This window comes from Peromyscus leucopus, chromosome 1, assembly GCF_004664715.2.
Source record: "Peromyscus leucopus breed LL Stock chromosome 1, UCI_PerLeu_2.1, whole genome shotgun sequence".
Classification (NCBI taxonomy): domain Eukaryota; kingdom Metazoa; phylum Chordata; class Mammalia; order Rodentia; family Cricetidae; genus Peromyscus; species Peromyscus leucopus.
In genome coordinates, this window is record NC_051063.1 from 186,226,593 (window position 1) to 186,246,764 (window position 20,172).

General features: G+C 42.6%; 2 protein-coding genes, 1 long non-coding RNA gene and 1 pseudogene across 3 annotated transcripts in view; 1 reads left to right on the top strand and 3 right to left on the bottom strand.

The window, feature by feature from the left end:
* Positions 1–20,172, bottom strand: part of LOC114686725 (leukocyte immunoglobulin-like receptor subfamily A member 5) — a 305,493-nt gene that overhangs the window by 216,958 nt on the left and 68,363 nt on the right. The window lies entirely within an intron of this gene.
* LOC114689113 lies at positions 2,216–4,181 on the bottom strand (annotated as a pseudogene).
* On the bottom strand, positions 4,931–6,254 carry LOC119086162. The gene is made up of 3 exons (XR_005090731.1): positions 6,024–6,254; positions 5,354–5,858; positions 4,931–5,216 (listed from the first exon to the last, which is right to left on the bottom strand). It is a non-coding gene; the product is annotated as an uncharacterized LOC119086162 (long non-coding RNA).
* Positions 15,432–16,592, top strand: LOC114689115 (speckle-type POZ protein-like). Its single transcript, XM_037202195.1, is given in 2 exon segments — positions 15,432–15,666; positions 15,668–16,592. Coding segments are annotated over 2 exon segments (1,008 nt in total). The 5' UTR covers positions 15,432–15,583.

Sequence of the window (20,172 nt, forward strand, 5' to 3'; positions counted from 1 at the left end):
CCTACTCTCTATTTGAATCAAGTACGCTTTACACTGATCAGACAAAAAGATCCGAACGCAGCATAAAATGGAAACAAAAAAAATGTCATTCTGCATAACTTCACAGCCGGAATAGCAAAGCGGCACTTCTCCTGGTGCTCCAACAATCAGTACTGCACCAAATATTTAGAATAGTCTGCAACAAAGACACAGCACTCAGAACGATATGCTCAGACCCACCACCAATAAACACAGTAAGCAATCCACTGAATTCAACACGCACTCACCCTGCAAGATCCACAAGCCAACTCGTCTACAGAAACACCCCATGGTCTTATTCTCACCTGCTCCCCCAACTGAACAAAAAAAAAAACAAAAATCCCCAAAAAGCAACACCCAAACACAAATGCCAAAATCAGGACAGCTAAGACTAGTTCACAACACTAGAACAACCAACACACCAAAGTTAGACATACTAACGAGCACACGCACACACACAACACCACACACACACACACACACACCACAAAAACATACACCCTCTCTCTCCCCTTTCATACCAACCAAACCCCACAAACAGTCAGTCTACCATCTGCCAAAAACCCAAAAATCCGATAAATCTATCAGACAAACCTCCCAACACGTCACCCACTCTTACCACTCTCACTCTCATAATCACTAATATACATTGATTAAATGATCTAAACTGCAACTAACATACAACACAAGTGCAACTAACACAGCAAACAGAACATAACACATCAAATTTGACCTACACTAACACAAACACCTCCCCGCCAAATCGCCCACACCATCGAAAAAGCAGCCCCCAAATCCACAAACACAAGCAACTATGATTCCTCATAACAACAAAGAAAAAAGTACAACTGAAACCATCCAAATCAAAACATAAACAACACCTCAAACAGTATACTCAAGGCAAAAATACAACAGCACCCCAAAATCAAAACAACAGCACGAAATAAATTAGAGAAAAAAGTACACAAAATTAATATACTTTATAAAATAAAAAAAACATTACACACAAAGACTCAACTAGAGTCGCCCAATAACCATCAACATCTAGAGCAAAGAGGCCATAATAGGGACATCTAAAAACAAAAAAGAAAGACACAACAAAAAAAAAAAGTAAACATAGACAACAACAACAACCCAGTTACCCCACACCAGCACAGGCCCAACCTACTCGCACCCAACTCCACCAACACACTAACACAAAAAACCACCTTAGAACCAATCAACAAGCCCACACTACCAAACCCCTATCTTAACCGAAAATACCTATGCTAAAGAACATTAATCCAACCGCAAATTCATAACAACTACTGCAAAACCTAATATCAACGTATAAACTTATTACCCCAATCACAAAGATTAAGTCAATAACAAGTAAAAATAAAAATACGAACCTCATATAACTACAGCCTGCTCAATACCTCATCTTGAAAATAGCTTAGTTCACATAAGATGATGGGGAAAAACCATAGGAGATTCCAATACTATCCAGAGAGTTACAGGCCTCCTACCCAAGGACGCAACACCCAAACAACCACATCGAGGACAAGAACTATACCCTTTAGATAAAAAATACAAACAACCAGAACTCACATGCCCAATAATAAAGCAACCTAGGACGCAGCGCTCATTCTTGAGCTGAATTGATGACCAACCCAAAACGAATCAAATCCAAACATACTGAAATCCAACAAAATCCCGGCCACATCAAAGAATCGAAAGTACGGTGTTCCCAGTACCAAAAACACAACACTATCTCTTATTTTTATCAAAGACATCAAAGTTTACTACCTGGAGACAGCGCTTGCCTAAGTCCTGGAAATCACCTTATAAGAAACCCTAGACCAAAGACAGACTAAGGCCCTTGAACTAGGCCATATCCACACCAGATCTCTGCCTCCCAATTTGCCTGCCTGATAAAAGTGCTTGTGTACCAAACTCCTGCGTCAAAATGGATAATTTTTCAAATCTACATAATAATACACTAAGCATGCTTAAAAGAGAACAAATTAAGGAAGTCAACTTACCAGAGTGGCTAACTTATAATTAATCATTCATATGTCCCTCTTGCTCTAAGACACCAAGTCACAACCGGCCTCAACTCAACCTCTGTCCTGATCGCCTTACATCGGCCTTAGTAGCGTTAAGAGCCGCCCTTTCATAGAGTTATGGTTTGAAACCCTCCTTGACGGTTAGAATGCCGCTCTACTGACAAAGGATTTATGGTGTCATTTGAACGAATGAGGAGACTTCATCACCTGAGAAATGTAGCTCCAAAGAGTCACTGGCCTCTGACCACACATGTGAAGTATTGGTATAGTATCCATAACATCTGAAAGACCACTCTTGCTGGCTGCATGGGAATCACAGGAAACAGAGCCTGGGACTGTCCACTGTGTAATAACTGTGCCACTTGGGACCTGGAGAACTTCAGATCTTCCCCAGTCAAAATGAACCCATTGTATCCTTTGGATGAGACACACTGAAGGGTCACATTTTCACCTGAGGTCACCACAGGGCTGGGAAAAGCTGACAGAGTGGGTTTACCATGGTGGACACCTAGAAAAAGAGGACAGAACCTGTTAAATGATACATTGTCTGCAGCAGCTGGGCTATGGCTGAAAATGTTTAGAGATGTATTTCCTAAGGGCAATGTTGAGGGTATAATGTACCCATGCTCACAAATAATATGGGAGAAATCACAAATGTTATTCATGTAGTGTGTCTGCTCAATGGAGGAGATAAATACCTGTCTTCTACCAAGAAAGCTGGGAGTGGATGTTATTAATACCCAGGTGACTTTTCCATCTGTAGATCCAAACCTCACCTGAATCCCTGAGGATGATTATTGCAGACTCTCCTCCCTAGACCTTTATCATTGGCATTCATTAATGAAGCTCATCCTTTGGGGAGATGTCACATATACTTTTTAGCCTGCTGACATTGGCATTACCTCAGTCAGAGACCAACCAGATCAAAGGCCCTTAAGATATAAAAATCAATCTTCATGTTCAAATGTACTCTAATTTGAGATTTGATGTAATTATGCCTCGTTGTTCATTAGGGTTTCAATTACACCAGTAATGTTTTTTTTTTTTTCAGAACTGTCTGTGTTTAAAATTGCTTGCAATAAAAGTGACCCTGTTTCAGACTTTAAAGAGTGTGAACTGGCAACTACTGTCAGCCTGATCTGAGGTTTCCTTGTTACTTAATGTGGGTCATTTCCCTGCACACAGCAGAGCTTTCAGGGTGAGGACTGTGACCCTCAGTGTCCTCTCACCTGTCACCACCAGCTCCAGGGGGTCACTGTGTTCTGTCCACCCTGTAGATTTGTAAGAGTAACAGCGATATTGCCCTGCATGATGTTTTTCCATGGATGCTATGGAGAACATGGCCTTGTTACCACGATCTTTGGGAGTTTGTCTGTCCCAGGGTGCTGAGCTTCCTTCTTTATACAGGAAATATATTTGGGTTTCCTTGGTCCCCTCACACCAAATGTTCACATCATTGCCAGAGGCAATCACAGAGCTTGGTTCAGCCCACAAGGTGGGTTTCTCAAGGTTCCCTGCAGGGAGGTAGGTGAGAAAGAGATTAGACTTTGAACAGTTTCACAGTAAATGTCAAGCGTACTTCTGATCTAGAATTTTACTCCTGAATAGCAAAAGGATAAGTAAGGCCATGGGGAAGACTCAGTCTCTCGTGACCCTCCCAAGATCCAATCTCACTATGCCCTCCCCTCGTTTTTATGCCATGAATCCCACAGTCTGCATGCAGTGTCAATTGTCTCAGGAGCCCTGGATCCTCAGACACATCACACAACATGGTTTCCACCAGGACCATGTGTCAGAAGCAAAGTTTCTGCAGAGTCTGGAGGCTTCCTCACCTGAGACCAGGAGCTCCAGGGGTTCACTGGCTTTAGACCACACCTGAGCATTTCTTGTGTTATAGACATGGCATCTAAGTCTCCACCTTTGGTTGGAAGTCACTGGACCCACTTGGAATGTGGACTGGCAAGTCCTAATATATGAATATTGTGAGCTGCTGAATTCCGGGTCGTCCTTAGTTAAAATGAAAAAGTTGTATCTCTGAGTTAAGGTACAAGGGAGTGTCACAGACCCTCCTAAGGAAACAACAGGGTTATGCAGGGTTGACAAAGTTGGTTTGGATTAGATTCCTAGGAGAAGTACACATGGAATATTAAAGGGGTTCACACCGTATAAATTCTCACCATCTGTCATTTGATGACAGATAGGATTATTACTGTCTTTTCTTGAGAATAACATCTGGGGCTAAGATTTTTGAGTGTCTTCTCACCTGTCATCACCAGCTCTAAGTTGTCACTGAGCTCTGACTATCCCTCAGAGGTATAAGAGTAACAGTGATGGCGCCATGCATTCAGTTCAGTCATAGATGGAATGCTGAGTTTTGTCTTATTCTTCTGGACTCTTTGGATTTGTTGGTCCAGGGCTCTGGGCTTCCCTCTTTATATATAACATACATTAGGTTTTCTAGAGTACCCACACACCATAGGGTAACAGGACTCCCTATGGAGATCACAGAGCTAGGATAAGCAAAGATGGTGGGTTTATGAAGGGTCCCAGCAAAGAATGAGAGGGAAAAGGGAGATGTATCTGTTAGGAGAATTGCACAGAGAAGGTCACATTTGCCAGTGACATGTAAGCTGATCTGCAATTGCAGGAGAACCTCAATTTTCCTTGGATCGTGGGTTCCACTGTTAAATAAACCCTAGATTTTGCACCTCAATTCAAGTTGTAACACAGATCTGTGTCACTGATTTCAGTAACCCAGGCTCTTGATCAACCACCATACATCAGTCCTTTACTGGGATCTTGTGTCAGTTACAATATCATGTAAATTAAAGTTCTGCACTTCCTTACCTGAGACCAGGAGCTCCAGGTGGTTACTGGGCACTGACTACGCCTGAGGGATGCGCAAATCATACCCATAGCATGTGAACCTCCACCTCTGGTTGGGGGTCACAGGACCCACAGTGAACAGGGCTCCAAATAGCTCAGGGTGTATATTCTGTGAGGGCAAAGGCCTGGAGAACTTCTCATCTTCCTTCATTAGAATAAACATATTATATGTCTGGTCTGAGACACACTGAAGGGTCAAGTGCCCTCCTGAGGCCACTACAGGGCAGGAAATGGCAGACAAGGTGACTTTGATTGAGTAGAATCCTAGGAGAGAAGAGAAAGCCTGTCATGTGGGCTTACATGAAAGGCATTTTTATCCTTTCTCAAATTTGAGAGAGGACCTCCCAGTGATCATATTCTTTTCCTTAAGGCAGAATCTGGAAATGGTAAAGTCATCTCACCTGTAACCACCAGCTCCAGGAAGTCACTTCTTTCTGACATATCGTTATTGCTTTTATATTCACACCAATATCGGCCTGCATTGTTCCATTCAACCAATGAGATGGAGAATGTGACTTTGTTTTCAGTTTCTAAAAGGGTTGTTGGTATTGGGTAATCTGGACTTTCTTCTTTGTAGAGAACATATTCCTTGGCCTCTAAGGGCCCTTCACAGAAGAATGTCACCTGGTTGCCAATGGCTACCACATTTCTTGGCACTGCCTGGAGTGTAGGTTTAGAGAGGGCCCCTGAAAGAAAATTGACAGCTGCTTTCCCAGAACTCTCCCTCAGATATCAGCTTCTCAGACTCAGGAAATTTCAGGTATCCCCAGCATTACCCCCACACCAACTGTCCTTCATTTTCCCTGTTCAGGAATTACCTGTGGTCCCCACCAAGGATGTCCAAACTGGGACAGCTGAGAAGACACTCACCTGCCAATACTGGGATTCTGAGGTCCAGACTCAGTCCTGCAAAAGAGTTAGTTACCTGTGAGAGTTTGCACTGAAACATGAGCATGGCCTCCACTTCCTGGTGCCTTCTAGAGCGTATGAGACAACCTGATGGACCAATTCGTGGTTGTGAGGTGGATTCCCTATCAGATGAGAATTCTCCCTCTCCATTTGACATCTCACCAAGATAGAGTAGACCTGTAAAAAGGCGGGTCATGGCATCTTCCAGTTGCCACAAGTTTACAGAAGATCTGCCTCCTTTCCAAACACACACAGACACAAAACTTGTGGCCTGTGCAGACTGGGTTCTGCTTGTGATCATGAGGAAGCCCCTGAGGAAGAGGAACTGCTCTAACCAGGCGCCTGACTCTACTTTCCTCTGCTGTAATGGGTTGGCTTCCAGAATTTGTGGCTTCTGTCTCTACCTGGTTCCTTAGTTTTTGTTTCTGTTTCTGAGACAGAACCTTTTAAATCTCCTGCAAGTCTCAGACTCCTCCTCCTTCTCCTTCAGCTTGCTGAGTGCTGGGATTACACGCCCAAGTCTGATTGTGGTCTTTTCCTTCAGAACTTCTCCACTGTAACCATCTACATCTGTCTGTATGCTCCCAGTCACCACAGACCAGGACTTAATGCAAAATAAACCTGGTGAATTCCTGAGTCAGGACCTTCATGTGATGGACTCCAAGGTGGTTGGTCTTTTTATCTCAGATCTTCTTCTTGGTTCTACTTTACTCCTGCAGCTAGACAAAACTCATAGTCAGTTTTCTAGCCTGCCTGCGAGATTCTTTGGGATGTTTTGTGAACTTTACCTAGGGATACAAGCACAATGCCTACACACATGACATGAGACAACAGTGATAGGAACAAAGACAAGACTCCACACAAATCTACCTGATGATGCAATGAGTTATATTAGGGTCCTTAGAAGCCTGTCATCAGTCTTGGTTTTGGGGAATATTTTGATTTGTTAGTTTGTTTGCTGAGACAGCGTCTCACTATGTAGGTCTGGCTGTCCTGGAACTCACTATGTAGTCTAGACTAGATCCAGAAACAGTCTCACATACTACTGTTAGGAACTGTGTGCTCCACTATGCTCACCAATATCGGAAATTTTTCACTGATTAGATTCATGAAAAAAAAGCTTTGCCTACAACTTTTAACTGCCAATATTTCTAATGGAAGAGAAGTGGCCTTAGGAGCCTCTATACCATGAAGGAATAGTCATGGGGCCAATCTTATGCAGGTGGCTTGTGTGTAATCACACGTACAGAGACTCACAGGACAAGAGTACTGCCATGCATGGAGAGCACTGTTCTACAACAAGGGGTGATTCAGGCTGATACTGTTGGGATCAAACAGAACAGAAGAGACACAAGAGCACCTGATTCTTCAGAGCTCCTGGATGAACACATGGGAGAAATCCATGGAAACAGAAAAGGAAATGTGTTATTCTCATGGCTCTGATTTGAGTCTATGCTAAATAATTCCTGGTAGATTCATGCCATTTTCTTTCCAACATAATTGATTTCCATAGCAACAACCTCTCAGCATTTTTTCTTCTTAGGTGTTCCTATTTTATTGTTCAGAATGCTTCTAGTTTATATGAAGTCTAAATTTGATTAAGGCCTGTTCATCCACAAATGATCATTCCAACAATGATGGCATCTCATCTATGGGCCCCAGCACCATCCTGATTGTCTAAAATCAGCATCATTTTCACCATGCTTTTGGTTTCAGGAGTGCTTGTGACTTGGGTGTTCAAGGAATGATTAACTTTCACACTGTTTTATAATGTAGTTTGGATAAAAGAAGGTTTTGGTCATGTCAATGTTATGGTTAAAGGGACTCTCTCTGCTCTCATGTTTTGCAGATAGTTAATATATTACATTTAAAATGTGAAGGTCTTCAAAATTACAAGCTGAAAAGCAGAGTTGAAAACTAAAGTTCCCAAAATGCAGAAGGTTCAGTGTTCAAAAAAAGAGGCTATTGATACAGGGGGGAGGGGCTTGCTCTTGACTCAATTTGATAGGCCAGAGTTTTTTGACTACTCATGGAAGGTTTTACACTCAGTGGAGTATATGGGGTTTGGGAAAAGGTGAGAATGAGTAGGAGGAGGGGAGGGAAGGGAAACTATGGTTGGAATGTAAAATAAAAAAATACTTTTAAATAAAAATATTAACGATGAGACAGAGCCCAACAGCCCCCGATCGGACTAAGGGAAAGTCTTTATCCTCATACCCAAAAAGCCCAGCCCCTAGGCTTTGGGCCCAGGGGCACAACCCAGCCACCCTACAACTGCATCCATTGCAGTCCCAGTTTCAGGCCAGTTGGCAGGCATACCTACAGCAGGCAGACCTACCTCTTGAAGACAGGTCAGACTACCACCATCCCTCATCAGACCCTGTAACCCAAGTCCCACCTCCCCCAAATCCCACCTACCCTTTGAGACTGCAACTGTTCCCTGATACAGAACCCTCAAGCATCGAATTGGACTAAAAGGTGAGTCTTTATCCTCACACCTGAACAAGCCAGCCCCTAGGATTTGGGCTCAGGGGCACAACCCTGTGCCCCTACACCAGCACCCATTGCAGTCCCAGTTTCAGGCCAGTCGGCAGTCAGACCTATAGCAGACAGGTGAGATTACCACCATCCACCACCAGACCCTGTAAGCCACAAACCCCAGCACTCCCTACCCACCCACATGCCAAGATTGCAGCTACTCCCTGAGACAGAGTCCAAGAGTGCCAGTTGGACTAAGAGCTGCTCCCTGAGACAAAGAGTCTATCAGCACCCACTAGACCAAGAGATCCCTCTGGAACATGTGTATCAATCAGACCAAGAGAGGCTCCCTCAGACACAGACACCACTTGCACCAAGTGGAGGAAGAGATAGGTAGACGCCAGTGCAAAAATACAGTCAACAACATAAAAACCAATATGGCTCCATCAGAACCTACATCAGCAAGGCCTGAACATTCCAACCCAGAGGAAACTGAAGAAATCGACCTTAAAAATGACCTTAAGAAGATGATAGAGATCTTTAAAGAGGAAATGAAAAATTCCCTTAAAGAAATCGAGGAATAGTCAAACAAAAAATGGGGAGTAATCAGTAAATCCCATAAAGAAAGCCAAGAGAAAGCAATTAAACAAATGTGGGAAACAGCTCAAGATTTCAAAACTGAAATAAAGTCAATAAAGAAGACAGAAACTGAGGAAATGCTAGAAGTGGAAAATCTGAGTAAATGAACAGGAACTACAGATGCAAGCATAACCAACAGAATGCAAGAGAGGGAAGAGGAGATCTCTGGCTCTTGAAGATAGGATAGAGGAAATCGATTCATCAGCCAAAGAAAACACTAAAGCCAAGAAAATCATGACTCCAAATGTCCAGAAAATTTGGGACACTATAAAAAGACCAAACCTAAGAATAATAGGGATAGAACAAGGAGAAGAATACTAATTCAAAGGCACAGAAGTGAATACTAGATGTGAGGGAAGGGATGGCCAGACTGCAACCCACAGCACCACAGAGGCTAGCTAACAAGAAAAGACCCTAGGAGCGACACATGGATGACCATGCAAAGAAGTGGATGAGGTCTACATGAGCAGACTGGGTGTGGTGCAATGGCAGAGGGTGAGGAGTTGGGGATGAGAACATAGGGAAATTAGAGTGTCAAGCTGGAACAGGGACAGAGTGGGAGGACAGGGAGCGAGATACTATGATAGATGAGGACATCATGGGAATAGGAAAAGGCAGAGTGCTGAGGAGGCTCTCAGGAATCCATAAGGATGACCCCACCTTGGTCTGCTTGCAGTGGTCCAGAGGGTGCCTGGACTGGTCTACACTGGTGACTGGTCTGGCAAATAACCTAGATGTCATCATAGGGCCTTTGTCCAGTGACTGATGGAGGCAGATGCAGAGATGCGTGGCCAGGGACCAGGCTGAGCTCTGGGAATCCAATTGATGAGAGAGAGGAGGGATTCTGCAGGTGGGGGACATCGGAATCAAGTGGGAAGACATACAGAGATGATAAGACACACTAGTGGAAGCCCATGAACTGTAAACTAGTGGCAGTGGAGCCCCCTTGGGAGTGGACTAGACCCTCTGGTTATGAAAGAAAGTTGTTTGGCTCAAACTGTTTGGCAGCACCCAGGACAGGGGGATCAGGATCCATCTCTGGTGCATGGGCAGGCTTTTGGGAATCAGGTGCCTATGGTGTGACACCTTGCACAGACTTGGTGCAGTAGGAAGGGGCTTAGACCTGCCTAGGCTCACTGTGCCAGGCTCTGCTGACTCCCCATGGGAGACCTTAATTTGGAGATGTGGGGATGTGGGGTGTCTTTGAAGAGAGGACTGGGGTTTGGAGGAGGTAGGAGGTGAGATCTGTGGGTGGTATGTAGAGTGAGTAGAAAATTTCTTAATAAAAAAATTAAAGATAATTTTGGCCACAGGTGGAAAAAGAAAAGAGATTAACCTTGTTCATCCCTGAACCAGCCTTCTTAAGTATCATTGCAGGGTGACTTCCTCCATGGAGGCTGAGGTAGGGTCAGGATCCAAAAGAATATTGGTAGCTATGTATGTTCTGTGCTCTATCTGCCTGGGGGCCCCCAAACAGTTCAAAACTGTCTCACATATCCAGAGGGCCTAGTCCAGTCTCATGAGGTCTTCCCACCTACTGGTCCATGGTACATGAGTCTACACTAGTGTTGCTGCTCCTCTCTATATGCGTTTCCGTCATGATCTTGATGTCCCTCACTTACAGAATCCCTCCTCTCTCTCATCAACTGGATTCCTGAAGCTCAGCCTGGCACCCAGCCATTGATCTCTGCATCTGCTTCCATCGGTAACTAGATGAAGTCTCTATGATGACAACTAGGGTATTCACTAATCTGGTTTCTGGAGTAGACCAGTTCAGGTACCCTCTCTACTATTGCTAGAAATCTAAGGTGGGATCATCCTTGTGAATTCTTGGGAACTTTCCTAGCACCCTCATTCTTCCTGTTCTCATGATGTCTCCATCTATCATGGTATCTCTCTCCTTGCTCTCCCACTCTGGCCCTGTTTCAGCTTGAACCTTCCATCTCCTTATGTTCTCATCCCTCATTCTTTGCTCTCCATTACTCCCCCTCACTCAGAGTTTGCACATGTAGATATCATCTATTTTTCCTTCACTGGGCTATCTATGTGTCTCTCTTAGGGTCCTCCTTGTTAGCTAGCTTCTCTGGAGCTATGGGTTGTACTCTGGTTATACTTTGCCTTACATCTACTATCTACTTATGAGTGTGTACATACCATGTTTGTCCTTCTGAGTCTGGGTTACCTCACTCAGGATGATATTTTTTGGTTTCATCCATTTGCCTGCAAACCTCATGGTATCATTGTTTTTCTCTGCTGAAAATATACAATTGTGTATATATGCCACATTTTCTTTATCCATTCTTCAATTGAGGGGCATCTAGGTTGTTTCCAGGTTCTGGCTATTATGAACAATGCTGCTATGAACATAGTTGAGCATGTGTCCTTGTGGTAAGATGAGTATTCCTTGGGTATATGCCCAAGAGTGATATGGCTGTGTCTTGAGGCAGATTGATTTCCAATTTTCAGAGAAACTGCCATACTGATTTCCAGAGTGACTGTACAAGTTTGCATTCATACCAACAGTGTAGGAGAGTTCCCTTTGCTCCACATCCTCTCTAACATAAGCTGCCTTCAGTGTATGTGATCATAGTCATTCTGACAGATGTAAGATGGTATCTCAGAGTTGTTTTGATTTGCATTTCCCTGATGACTAAGGATGTTGAACAATTTCTTAAATGTCTTTCAGCCATTTGAGATTCTACTGTTGAGAATTCTCTGTTTAGCTCTATCGCCCATTTTTTAGTTGGACTGTTAGGTATTATGATGTCTAGTTTCTTGAGTTTTTATATATTTTGTAGATCACTTCTCTGTCAGATGTGGGGTTAGTGAAGATCTTTTCCCATTCTGTAGGCTGTCATTTTGTCTTATTGACCATGTCTTTGCCATACAAAAGCTTCTCAGTTTCAGGAGGTCCCACTGATTAATTGTTGCTCTCAGTGTCTGTGCTAATGGTGTCAAATTCAGGAAATGATCTCCGGTGGTAATGTGTTCAAGACTACTTCCTATTTTCTCTTCTATCAAGTTCAGTATAATTGGATTTATGTTGAAATCTTTGATCCACTTGGACTTGAGTTTTGTTCATGGTGACAGATATGGATCGAACTGCAATCTTCTACATGTTGACATCTAATTATGCCAGATCCATTTGTTGCAGATGCTTTCTTTTCTCCATGGTACAGTTTTGGCTTCTTTGTCTAAAATCAGGTGTTCATAGGTCTGCAGACTAATGTAAGAATCTTCAACTCAATTCCACTGCTCCACATGTCAGTGTTTATGCCAGTACCAAGCTGTTTTTTTGTTGTTGTTGTTGTTGTTGGTTTTTTTTTGGTTTTTCGAGACAGGGTTTGTCTTTGTAGCTTTGCACCTTTCCTGGAACTCACTTGGTAGCCCAGGCTGGCCTCGAACTCACAGAGATCCGCCTGGCTCTGCCTCCCGAGTGCTGGGATTAAAGGCGTGCGCCACCACCGCCCGGCATACCAAGCTGTTTTTATTACTATACCTCTATAGTAGAGCTTGACATCAGGGATTGTGATGCCTCCGGAGTTTGCTTTACTATAGGGGATACTTTTAGCTATCCTGGGTTTTTTTGTTTTTCATATAAAGTTAAGTATTGTTCTTTCCAGGTCTGTGAAGAATTGTGTTGGGATTTTGATGGGTATTGCATTAAATCTGTAGATTACTTTTGGTAAGACTGCCATTTTTACTATGTTAATCCTATCTGTCCATGAGCATGGGAGATGTTTCCATTTTCTGATATCTTCTTCAATTTCTTTCTTCAGAGACTTAAAGTTTTTATCATACAGGTCTTTCACTTGCTTAGTTCTAGTACCCCCAAGGTATTTTATATTATTTGTGACTATAGTAAAGGGTGATGTTTCTTTGATTTCTTTCTTAGCCCATTTGTCATTTGTATATAAAAGGACTACTGATTTTTTAGTTAATCTTGTATGCTGCCACAAACTGAAGGAGTTTATCAGCTGAAGGAGTTCCCTGGTAGAATTTTTGATGTCACGTATGTATACTATCACATTGTCTCTAAATATTGAAATTTTGAATCCTTCATTTCCAATTTCAATCCTTTTCATCTCCTTTTGTTGTCTTATTGCTCTGGATATAACTTAAAGTACTATATTGAATAAATATGGGAAGAGTAGACAGCCTTGTGTTGTTTCCAATTTTAGTGGAATTACTATGAGTTTCTCTCCATTTAACTTGATGTAGGCTGTTGGCTTACTGTAAATGGCCTTCATTATGTTTAGGTACTTTCTTTGTATTCCTGATCTCTTTAGGACCTTTATCATGAAGGGGTGTTGGATTTTGTCAAAGACTTTTTCAGCATCTAATGAGATGATCATTCAGTGTGTTTATATGGTGTATTACATTAACAGATTTTTATATGGTGAACCATCCTTGTATCCCTGGGATGAAGACTACTTGGTCATGTAGGATATTTTTTGATATGTACTTTGATTCAGTTTGCCAATATTTAATGAGTATTTTTGCATCAATGTTCATGAGGGAGATTGGTCTGTAATTCTCTTTATTGGCTGCATCGTTGTGTGGTTTGGTATCAGGGTAACTGTAGCCTCATAAGTGTTTGGTAATGTTCCTTCTGTTTCTATTGTGTAGAATAATTTGAAAAGCATTGGAATTAGCTTTCTTTGAAAATCTGTTAGGATTCTTACATGAAACCATCTGGTCCTGGGCTGCTTTTGGTTGGGAGACTTTTAATGACTGTTTGTATTACCTTAGAGTTAGAGGTCTATTTAAACAGTTTATCTTATCTTGGTTTAACTTTGGTATGTGGTACCTATCCAGAAAATAGTCCATTTCTTTCAGATTTTCCAGTTTTGTAGAGAACAGGTTCTTGAAGTATGACCTGATGATTTTCTGGATTTCCTCATTGTCTGTTGTTATGTCCCCCTTTTTATTTCTGATTTTGTTAATTTGGACTCTCTCTCTGCCTTTTGGTTAATTTGGATAAGGGCTTGTCTATCTTGTTGACTTTCCCAAAGAACCAACTCTTTGTTTCATTGACTGAAATAGAAACAAAAAGTATTGCTCTCTTTGTTTCTATTTCATTGATTTCAGCCACCAGTTTGATAATCCTGGCATCTATTCCTCCTGGGTGAGTTTGCTTCTTTTTGTTCTAGAGCTTTCAGGTGTGCTATTAAGTCACTAGTGTGAGATTTCTCCATATTCATTATTCATCATATTTAGTACTATGACTTTTTTCCTAGCAGTGCTTTCATAGTATCCCATAAGTATCAGTATGTTGTACTTTCATTTTCATTTAATTCTAGGAGGTCTTTAATTTTGTTCTTTATTTGATTCATTTGGGCATTATTCAGAATCCAAAATATTGTAGGCTTTCCATCTTCAACAAATGGTGCTGGCATAACTGGATATGAACATATAGAAGGCTGCGAATAGATCCATATCTGTCACCGTGCACAAAATTTAAGTCCAAGTGGATCAAAGACCTCAATATAAATCCAGCTACTCTGAACCTGCTAGAAGAGAAAGTAGAAAGTAGTCTTGAATACATTGGCATAGGAGATCACTTCCTATATATAACACCAGTAGCTCAGACATTGAGAGAAACAATCACCTCTTGAAAGTGAGAATGTTTTGTAGAGGAAAGGATATGGTCAACAAGGCAAAGTGACAGCCTACAGAATGGGAAAAGGTCTTCACCAACCCCACATCTGATAGAGGACTAATATCCAGAATATATAAAGAACTCAAGAAATTAGACATCAAAACGACCAACAGCCCAATTAAGAAATGGACTATAGAACTACACAGAGAATTCTCAACAGAGGAAACTCAAATGGCTGAAAGACATTTAAGGAATTGCTCAACATCCCTAATTATCAGGGAAATGCAAATCAAAACAACTCTGAGATACCACCTTACGCCTGTCAGAATGGCTAAGATAAAAATCACTGAAGACACCTTATGCTGGAGAAGATGTGGAACTAGGGGAACTCTCCTCCACTGCTGGTGGGAATGCTAGCTTGTACAACCACTTTGGAAATCAATATAGCGCTTTCTTAGAAATTTGGAAATTAATCTCCCACACGACCCAGCTAGCTATCCCACTCTTGGGCATATACCCAAGGAATGCTCAATCACACCTCAAGGGCACTTGCTCATCTATGTTCATATCAGCATTGTTTGTATTAGCCAGAACCTGGAAACAACCTAGATGCCCTTCAACTGAAGAATGGATTAAGAAAATGTGGTACATATACACAATGGAATACTACTCATCAGAGAAAAACAATGACATCATGAGGTTTGCAGGCAAATGGATGGATCTAAAAAAAAATCATCCCTGGACAGGACGCCCGGGCCGGTGTGTGTCGGTTTGTGTGTGTGTGTGTGTGTGTGTGTGTGTGTGTGTGTGTGTGTGTGCGCGCGCGCGCGCGCTCTGAGAGTGTGTGTTTGTGTATTGGCGGTCCCGCAGGTCCCGGATGTTGCGGGCAGTATGAGGCGAGCGCAAGGGGACAGGGACCAGCTGCTGTCGCCGCCGTTCTCAGGGTGAAGAAAAGCCAGAAATCTTTGCTCCCTGACTTTGGAAACCCAATTTAACCTTCAAAATGGCGTTGTCAAGGGTTCCAAGTGCTCCACCTCCGGCAGAAATGTCGAGTGGTCCCGTGGCAGAGAGCTGGTGCTATACACAGGTGTTTGCGAGTAAACCCAAAAGGGCTGGATGAAGAAAGCAAAGATTACCTGTCACTTTACCTGTTATTGGTCAGTTGTCCAAAGAGTGAAGTTCGGGCAAAGTTCAAGTTCTCCATCCTGAATGCCAAGGGAGAAGAATCCAAAGCTACGGAGAATCAGCGAACTTATAGGTTCGTGCAAGGCAAAGACCGGGGATTCAAAAAATTTATTCGTAGAGATTTTCTCTTGGATGAGGCCAATGGGCTTCTCCCTGATGACAAGCTCACCCTCTTCTGTGAGGTGAGTGTAGTACAAGATTCCGTCAATATTTCTGGACAGAATACCATGAACATGGTAAAGGTTCCTGAGTGCCGGCTGGCAGATGAATTAGGAGGGCTGTGGGAGAATTCTCGATTCACAGACTGCTGCCTGTGTGTGGCTGGCCAAGAATTCCAGGCTCACAAGGCCATCCTAGAAGCTCGGTCTCCAGTTTTCAGTGCCATGTTTGAACACGAAATGGAGGAGAGCAAAAAGAATCGGGTTGAAATTAACGACGTGGAGCCTGAAGTTGTCAAGGAAATGATGTGCTTCATTTACACAGGGAAGGCTCCAAACCTTGACAAAATGGCTGATGATTTGCTGGCAGCTGCTGACAAGTATGCCCTGGAGCATTTGAAGGTCATGTGCGAGGATGCCCTCTGCAGTAACCTCTCTGTGGAGAACGCTGCAGAAATTCTCATCCTGGCTGACCTCCACAGTGCAGATCAACTGAAAATTCAGGCAGTGGATTTCATCAACTATCATGCTTCGGATGTCTTGGAGACCTCTGGGTGGAAGTCAATGGTGGTGTCACATCCCCACTTAGCGGCTGAAGTATACCGCTCTCTGGCTTTGGCACAATGCCCTTTCCTGGGGCCCCCACGCAAACGCCTGGAGCAGTCCTAAAATCCTGCCAGTTGTGAGACTGCATTTATTTTCCAGAAGCAACAGCCACCGTTGCTGCCACTGACCACCAGGTAGACAGTGTAATCTGTGGGGCTTTTACTCTGTGTCGGGGAAAGACTGCACCCATGACCCAGACTTTAAAACAGCACTAAATAACTTAGGGGAACGGGGGGGGGGGGAAAGGGCCCAGAACTTGGGGCTACTCAACCTAATGAAAACCCTGTTGCCGTGTCACCGTGTTCCCCGTGGCCTGACCAAGTCTGACACTGGGATGCAGTTTAGGCGCTGGCCCCGAGCACATCCCAGGAGTGGTACTTCGGAGAAACCTGCCTGCATCTGACTGAGCAGAGCACATCGCCAGGTGCCTGGAGCAAAAAGGAAAAAAAAAAAGGACATTTAGTTTTAAGAGAAGGGAAAAGGAAAGAAGAATTTTTTTTTCAAAAATCAGTTTGTGGATTCCAGTAGTATTTATGTTGAAAGAAGCAAATTTTAGTCCTTCCAACTGTGCTAAACCTTGAGTATTTGTGAAAACTCCTCACTAGAATTCAAGTATCGGAAGAGCTCTCTTGTTCGCACTTATTGTTTGCAAGAATAGAGCCCATCCATTTGTCCTCTTAGCAAAAGTGGCACATGAAGGCAGAGGGGAGGAGGTGATTTGATCTGGAAGAGGAGGGTTTTGATGGTAGTGGCTTTTGCAAAATCTTTATTGATGTTGAAAACTGGAAAAAATAATTCATCCAGAATTCATACTGTCTTGATAAGAACTATGGTTCTGTTTTTAGATATCATGGAAAATGGGGTTTTTTTTGCATTTTTTTCTGATTTTATTTTTTCTTCCCTTCCTCCTCCATTTTTCTAAAAAAAAAGAAGAAGAAGAAACAAATCCAGAAAATACATAAGAGAAAAAGAAATTTTATTATTATTGCTATGTGAAAAAAATGCCAGACCAGATTGCCCAGCTGTTTGTACCTGACTTGTCGCCTACATAGGAGCCATCCTGTCACTTCTGATTGGCCCCTCTTCCAAAGGGGAGACTTCCAAATGTTAATATTTTCATTTTGAAAATATAAATAATTACTCTTTTGTAAAAAAAAAATCATACTAAGTGAGGTAACCCAGACTCAGAAAGACAAACATGGTACGTACTCACTCATAGGAGGATACTAGACATGGAACAAGGATGACTGGAATTCTTCTCACATCACCAGGGAGGCTACCTAGAAAAAAGGGCCCCAAGAAAGACACAGGGATTGCCCAATGATGGAGTAATGGATGAGATCTACATGAACAGCCTGGACATGAGTGGGGGTAATGAAGGGTGAGGGTCCAGGGAAAGAGAGCTTGGGGGAGCAGGAGATCCCAACTGTATCAAGAACAGAGAGGGAGAACAAGGAATAGGAGACCATGGTAAATGAAGACCACATGAGAATAGGAAGAAGAAAAGTGCTTGAGAGGTTCACAGAAATCCACAAATATACCCCGACAATAGACTGCTGGCAAAGGTCAAGAGACAGCCCGAACTGAACTACTCTGGTGATAGGATGGCCAAACACCATAATTGTCATGCTAGAAACTTCATCCAATGACTGAGGGAACTGGATGTAGAGATTCACGGCTAGTCCATGGGTGAAGCTCCAGGTCGTCCAATTAGTGAGAAAGAGGAGGGTTTGTATGAGCAAGAATTGTTGAGACCAAGGTTGGATAAAGCACAGGGACAAATAGCCAAACGAATGGAAACACATGAACTATGAACCAATGGCTGAGGGGCGCCCAACTGGATCAGGCCCTATGAATAGGTGAGAGAGTTGATAAGCTTGATGTGTTTGGGAGGCATCCAGGCAGTGGTACCAGGTCCTGTGCTCAGTACATGGGTTGGCTGTTTGAAACCTGGGACTTATGCAGGGACACTTGGCTCAGCCTGGGAGGAGGGGACTGAACCTGCCTGGACTGAGTCTACCAGGTGGATCTCAATCCTTGGGGGGAGGCTTTGCCCTGGAGGAGGTGGGAAAGGGCATGGGCTGGAGGGAAGGGGAGGGCGGCGGCGGGAGGGAGGAGAACAAAGGAATCCTTGGCTGATATGTAGAACTAAATTATATTGTAAAATAAAATGAATAAAATTTTTTAAAAAAAAGATTGTAGGGTATCTGTAATTTTTGTTGTAGTTGAAATCTAACTTTAAGCCATGATTGCCCAATAAAATACAGGAGGTTTTCCAATTTTTTTGTATCTTGTTGAGATTTACTTTGTAACTGAGCATGTATGTGATCAATTTTAGAGAAGATTCCATGGGGTGCTAAGAAGAAGGTATATTCTTTTGTGTTGGGGTGGAATATTCTGTCGATATGTATTAACTCCATTAAATTATAAATTCTGTTAGGTCCCTTATTTCTCTGTTAAGTTTCAATCTGGCAGATCTGTCCATTGGTGAGAGTGGGGTGTTGAACTCTCCCACTAGTAGTGTGTGGGGTTTGACGTGCTATTTAAGCTTTAGTAATGTTTTTTGCTTTTGTTGTTGTTTTCACATGTGGGTGCCTTTGTATTTGGGTCATAAATGTTCAGAATTGAGACTTCATCTTGTGGATTTCCACGTGATGAATATATAATGTTCTTTGAATCTCTTTTGATTAGTTTTAGTTTGAAATCTGTTTTTCATACATTAGGATAGCTACACCAGCTTGCCTTTAAGTCCATTTGATTGGAAAGTCTTTTCCTAGCCTTTTACTCTGAGGTAGTGTCTGTCTTTGAAGTTGAGGTGTGTTTCTTTCATGCAGCAGAATGATGGATCCTGGTACTGTATCCATTCTCTTACCTTTGTCTTTTTATAGGCAAATTGAGATGATTGAAATTAATGAACAGTGATTATAACCGGAGTTCTTCATTAAGGGATGGACGCAAAGAATCAAGTTTTTCTTATCCAGTGGTCAGATGCTGAGAGTAGATATACACTCTTCTGGAAGTGACTTTGGTGTGGCCTTACCTGTTTGTATACAATCTAGAGCCTGAAAACCCCAGAATCATATAGTGGACAACCTCATTTTGATGGCTATTGTGGGCTTTGTCTTCCTGGTTTGGGGGAGTCTGCAATTAAAGTCTTGGAACAGCCAGAGACAGATCTGATATGTACCTGGGAGATAAACAGAAGAGATGGCCACATCCCTCTTTGATGATAGATTCTGAGAAATAGGCCATAGGATTAAAAGGGTTTCTGTTAGAATATCTGGGTTTTATATTATATACGGTTCTCAGTATTGGTCAGGGTACAAATGTGTTTTGTTTTCAGAGAGAGGTCTGAGTGTTGGGGTACAGAGATTTTCCCTACTAGATCAAGTTTCTTTTTACCATGCTGTGGACTTTTTTGACTGATATCTTCTCTCTCCTTACTACATGACACAAAGGGAAAATCCCTTCCCTAAAGCCTGGTTGCATCATTACTCTCCTGCATCTTTTAATTTCTCTCACTATAAAGTAACATTTTCCTTAACTATGAATCACAACACTCCCCATTGCACTTTGAGATTCTGTCCTTTCTAGTGAGAACAAAGTATTTGGCTCAAAAACAATAACTATGAGCATAAGTAAG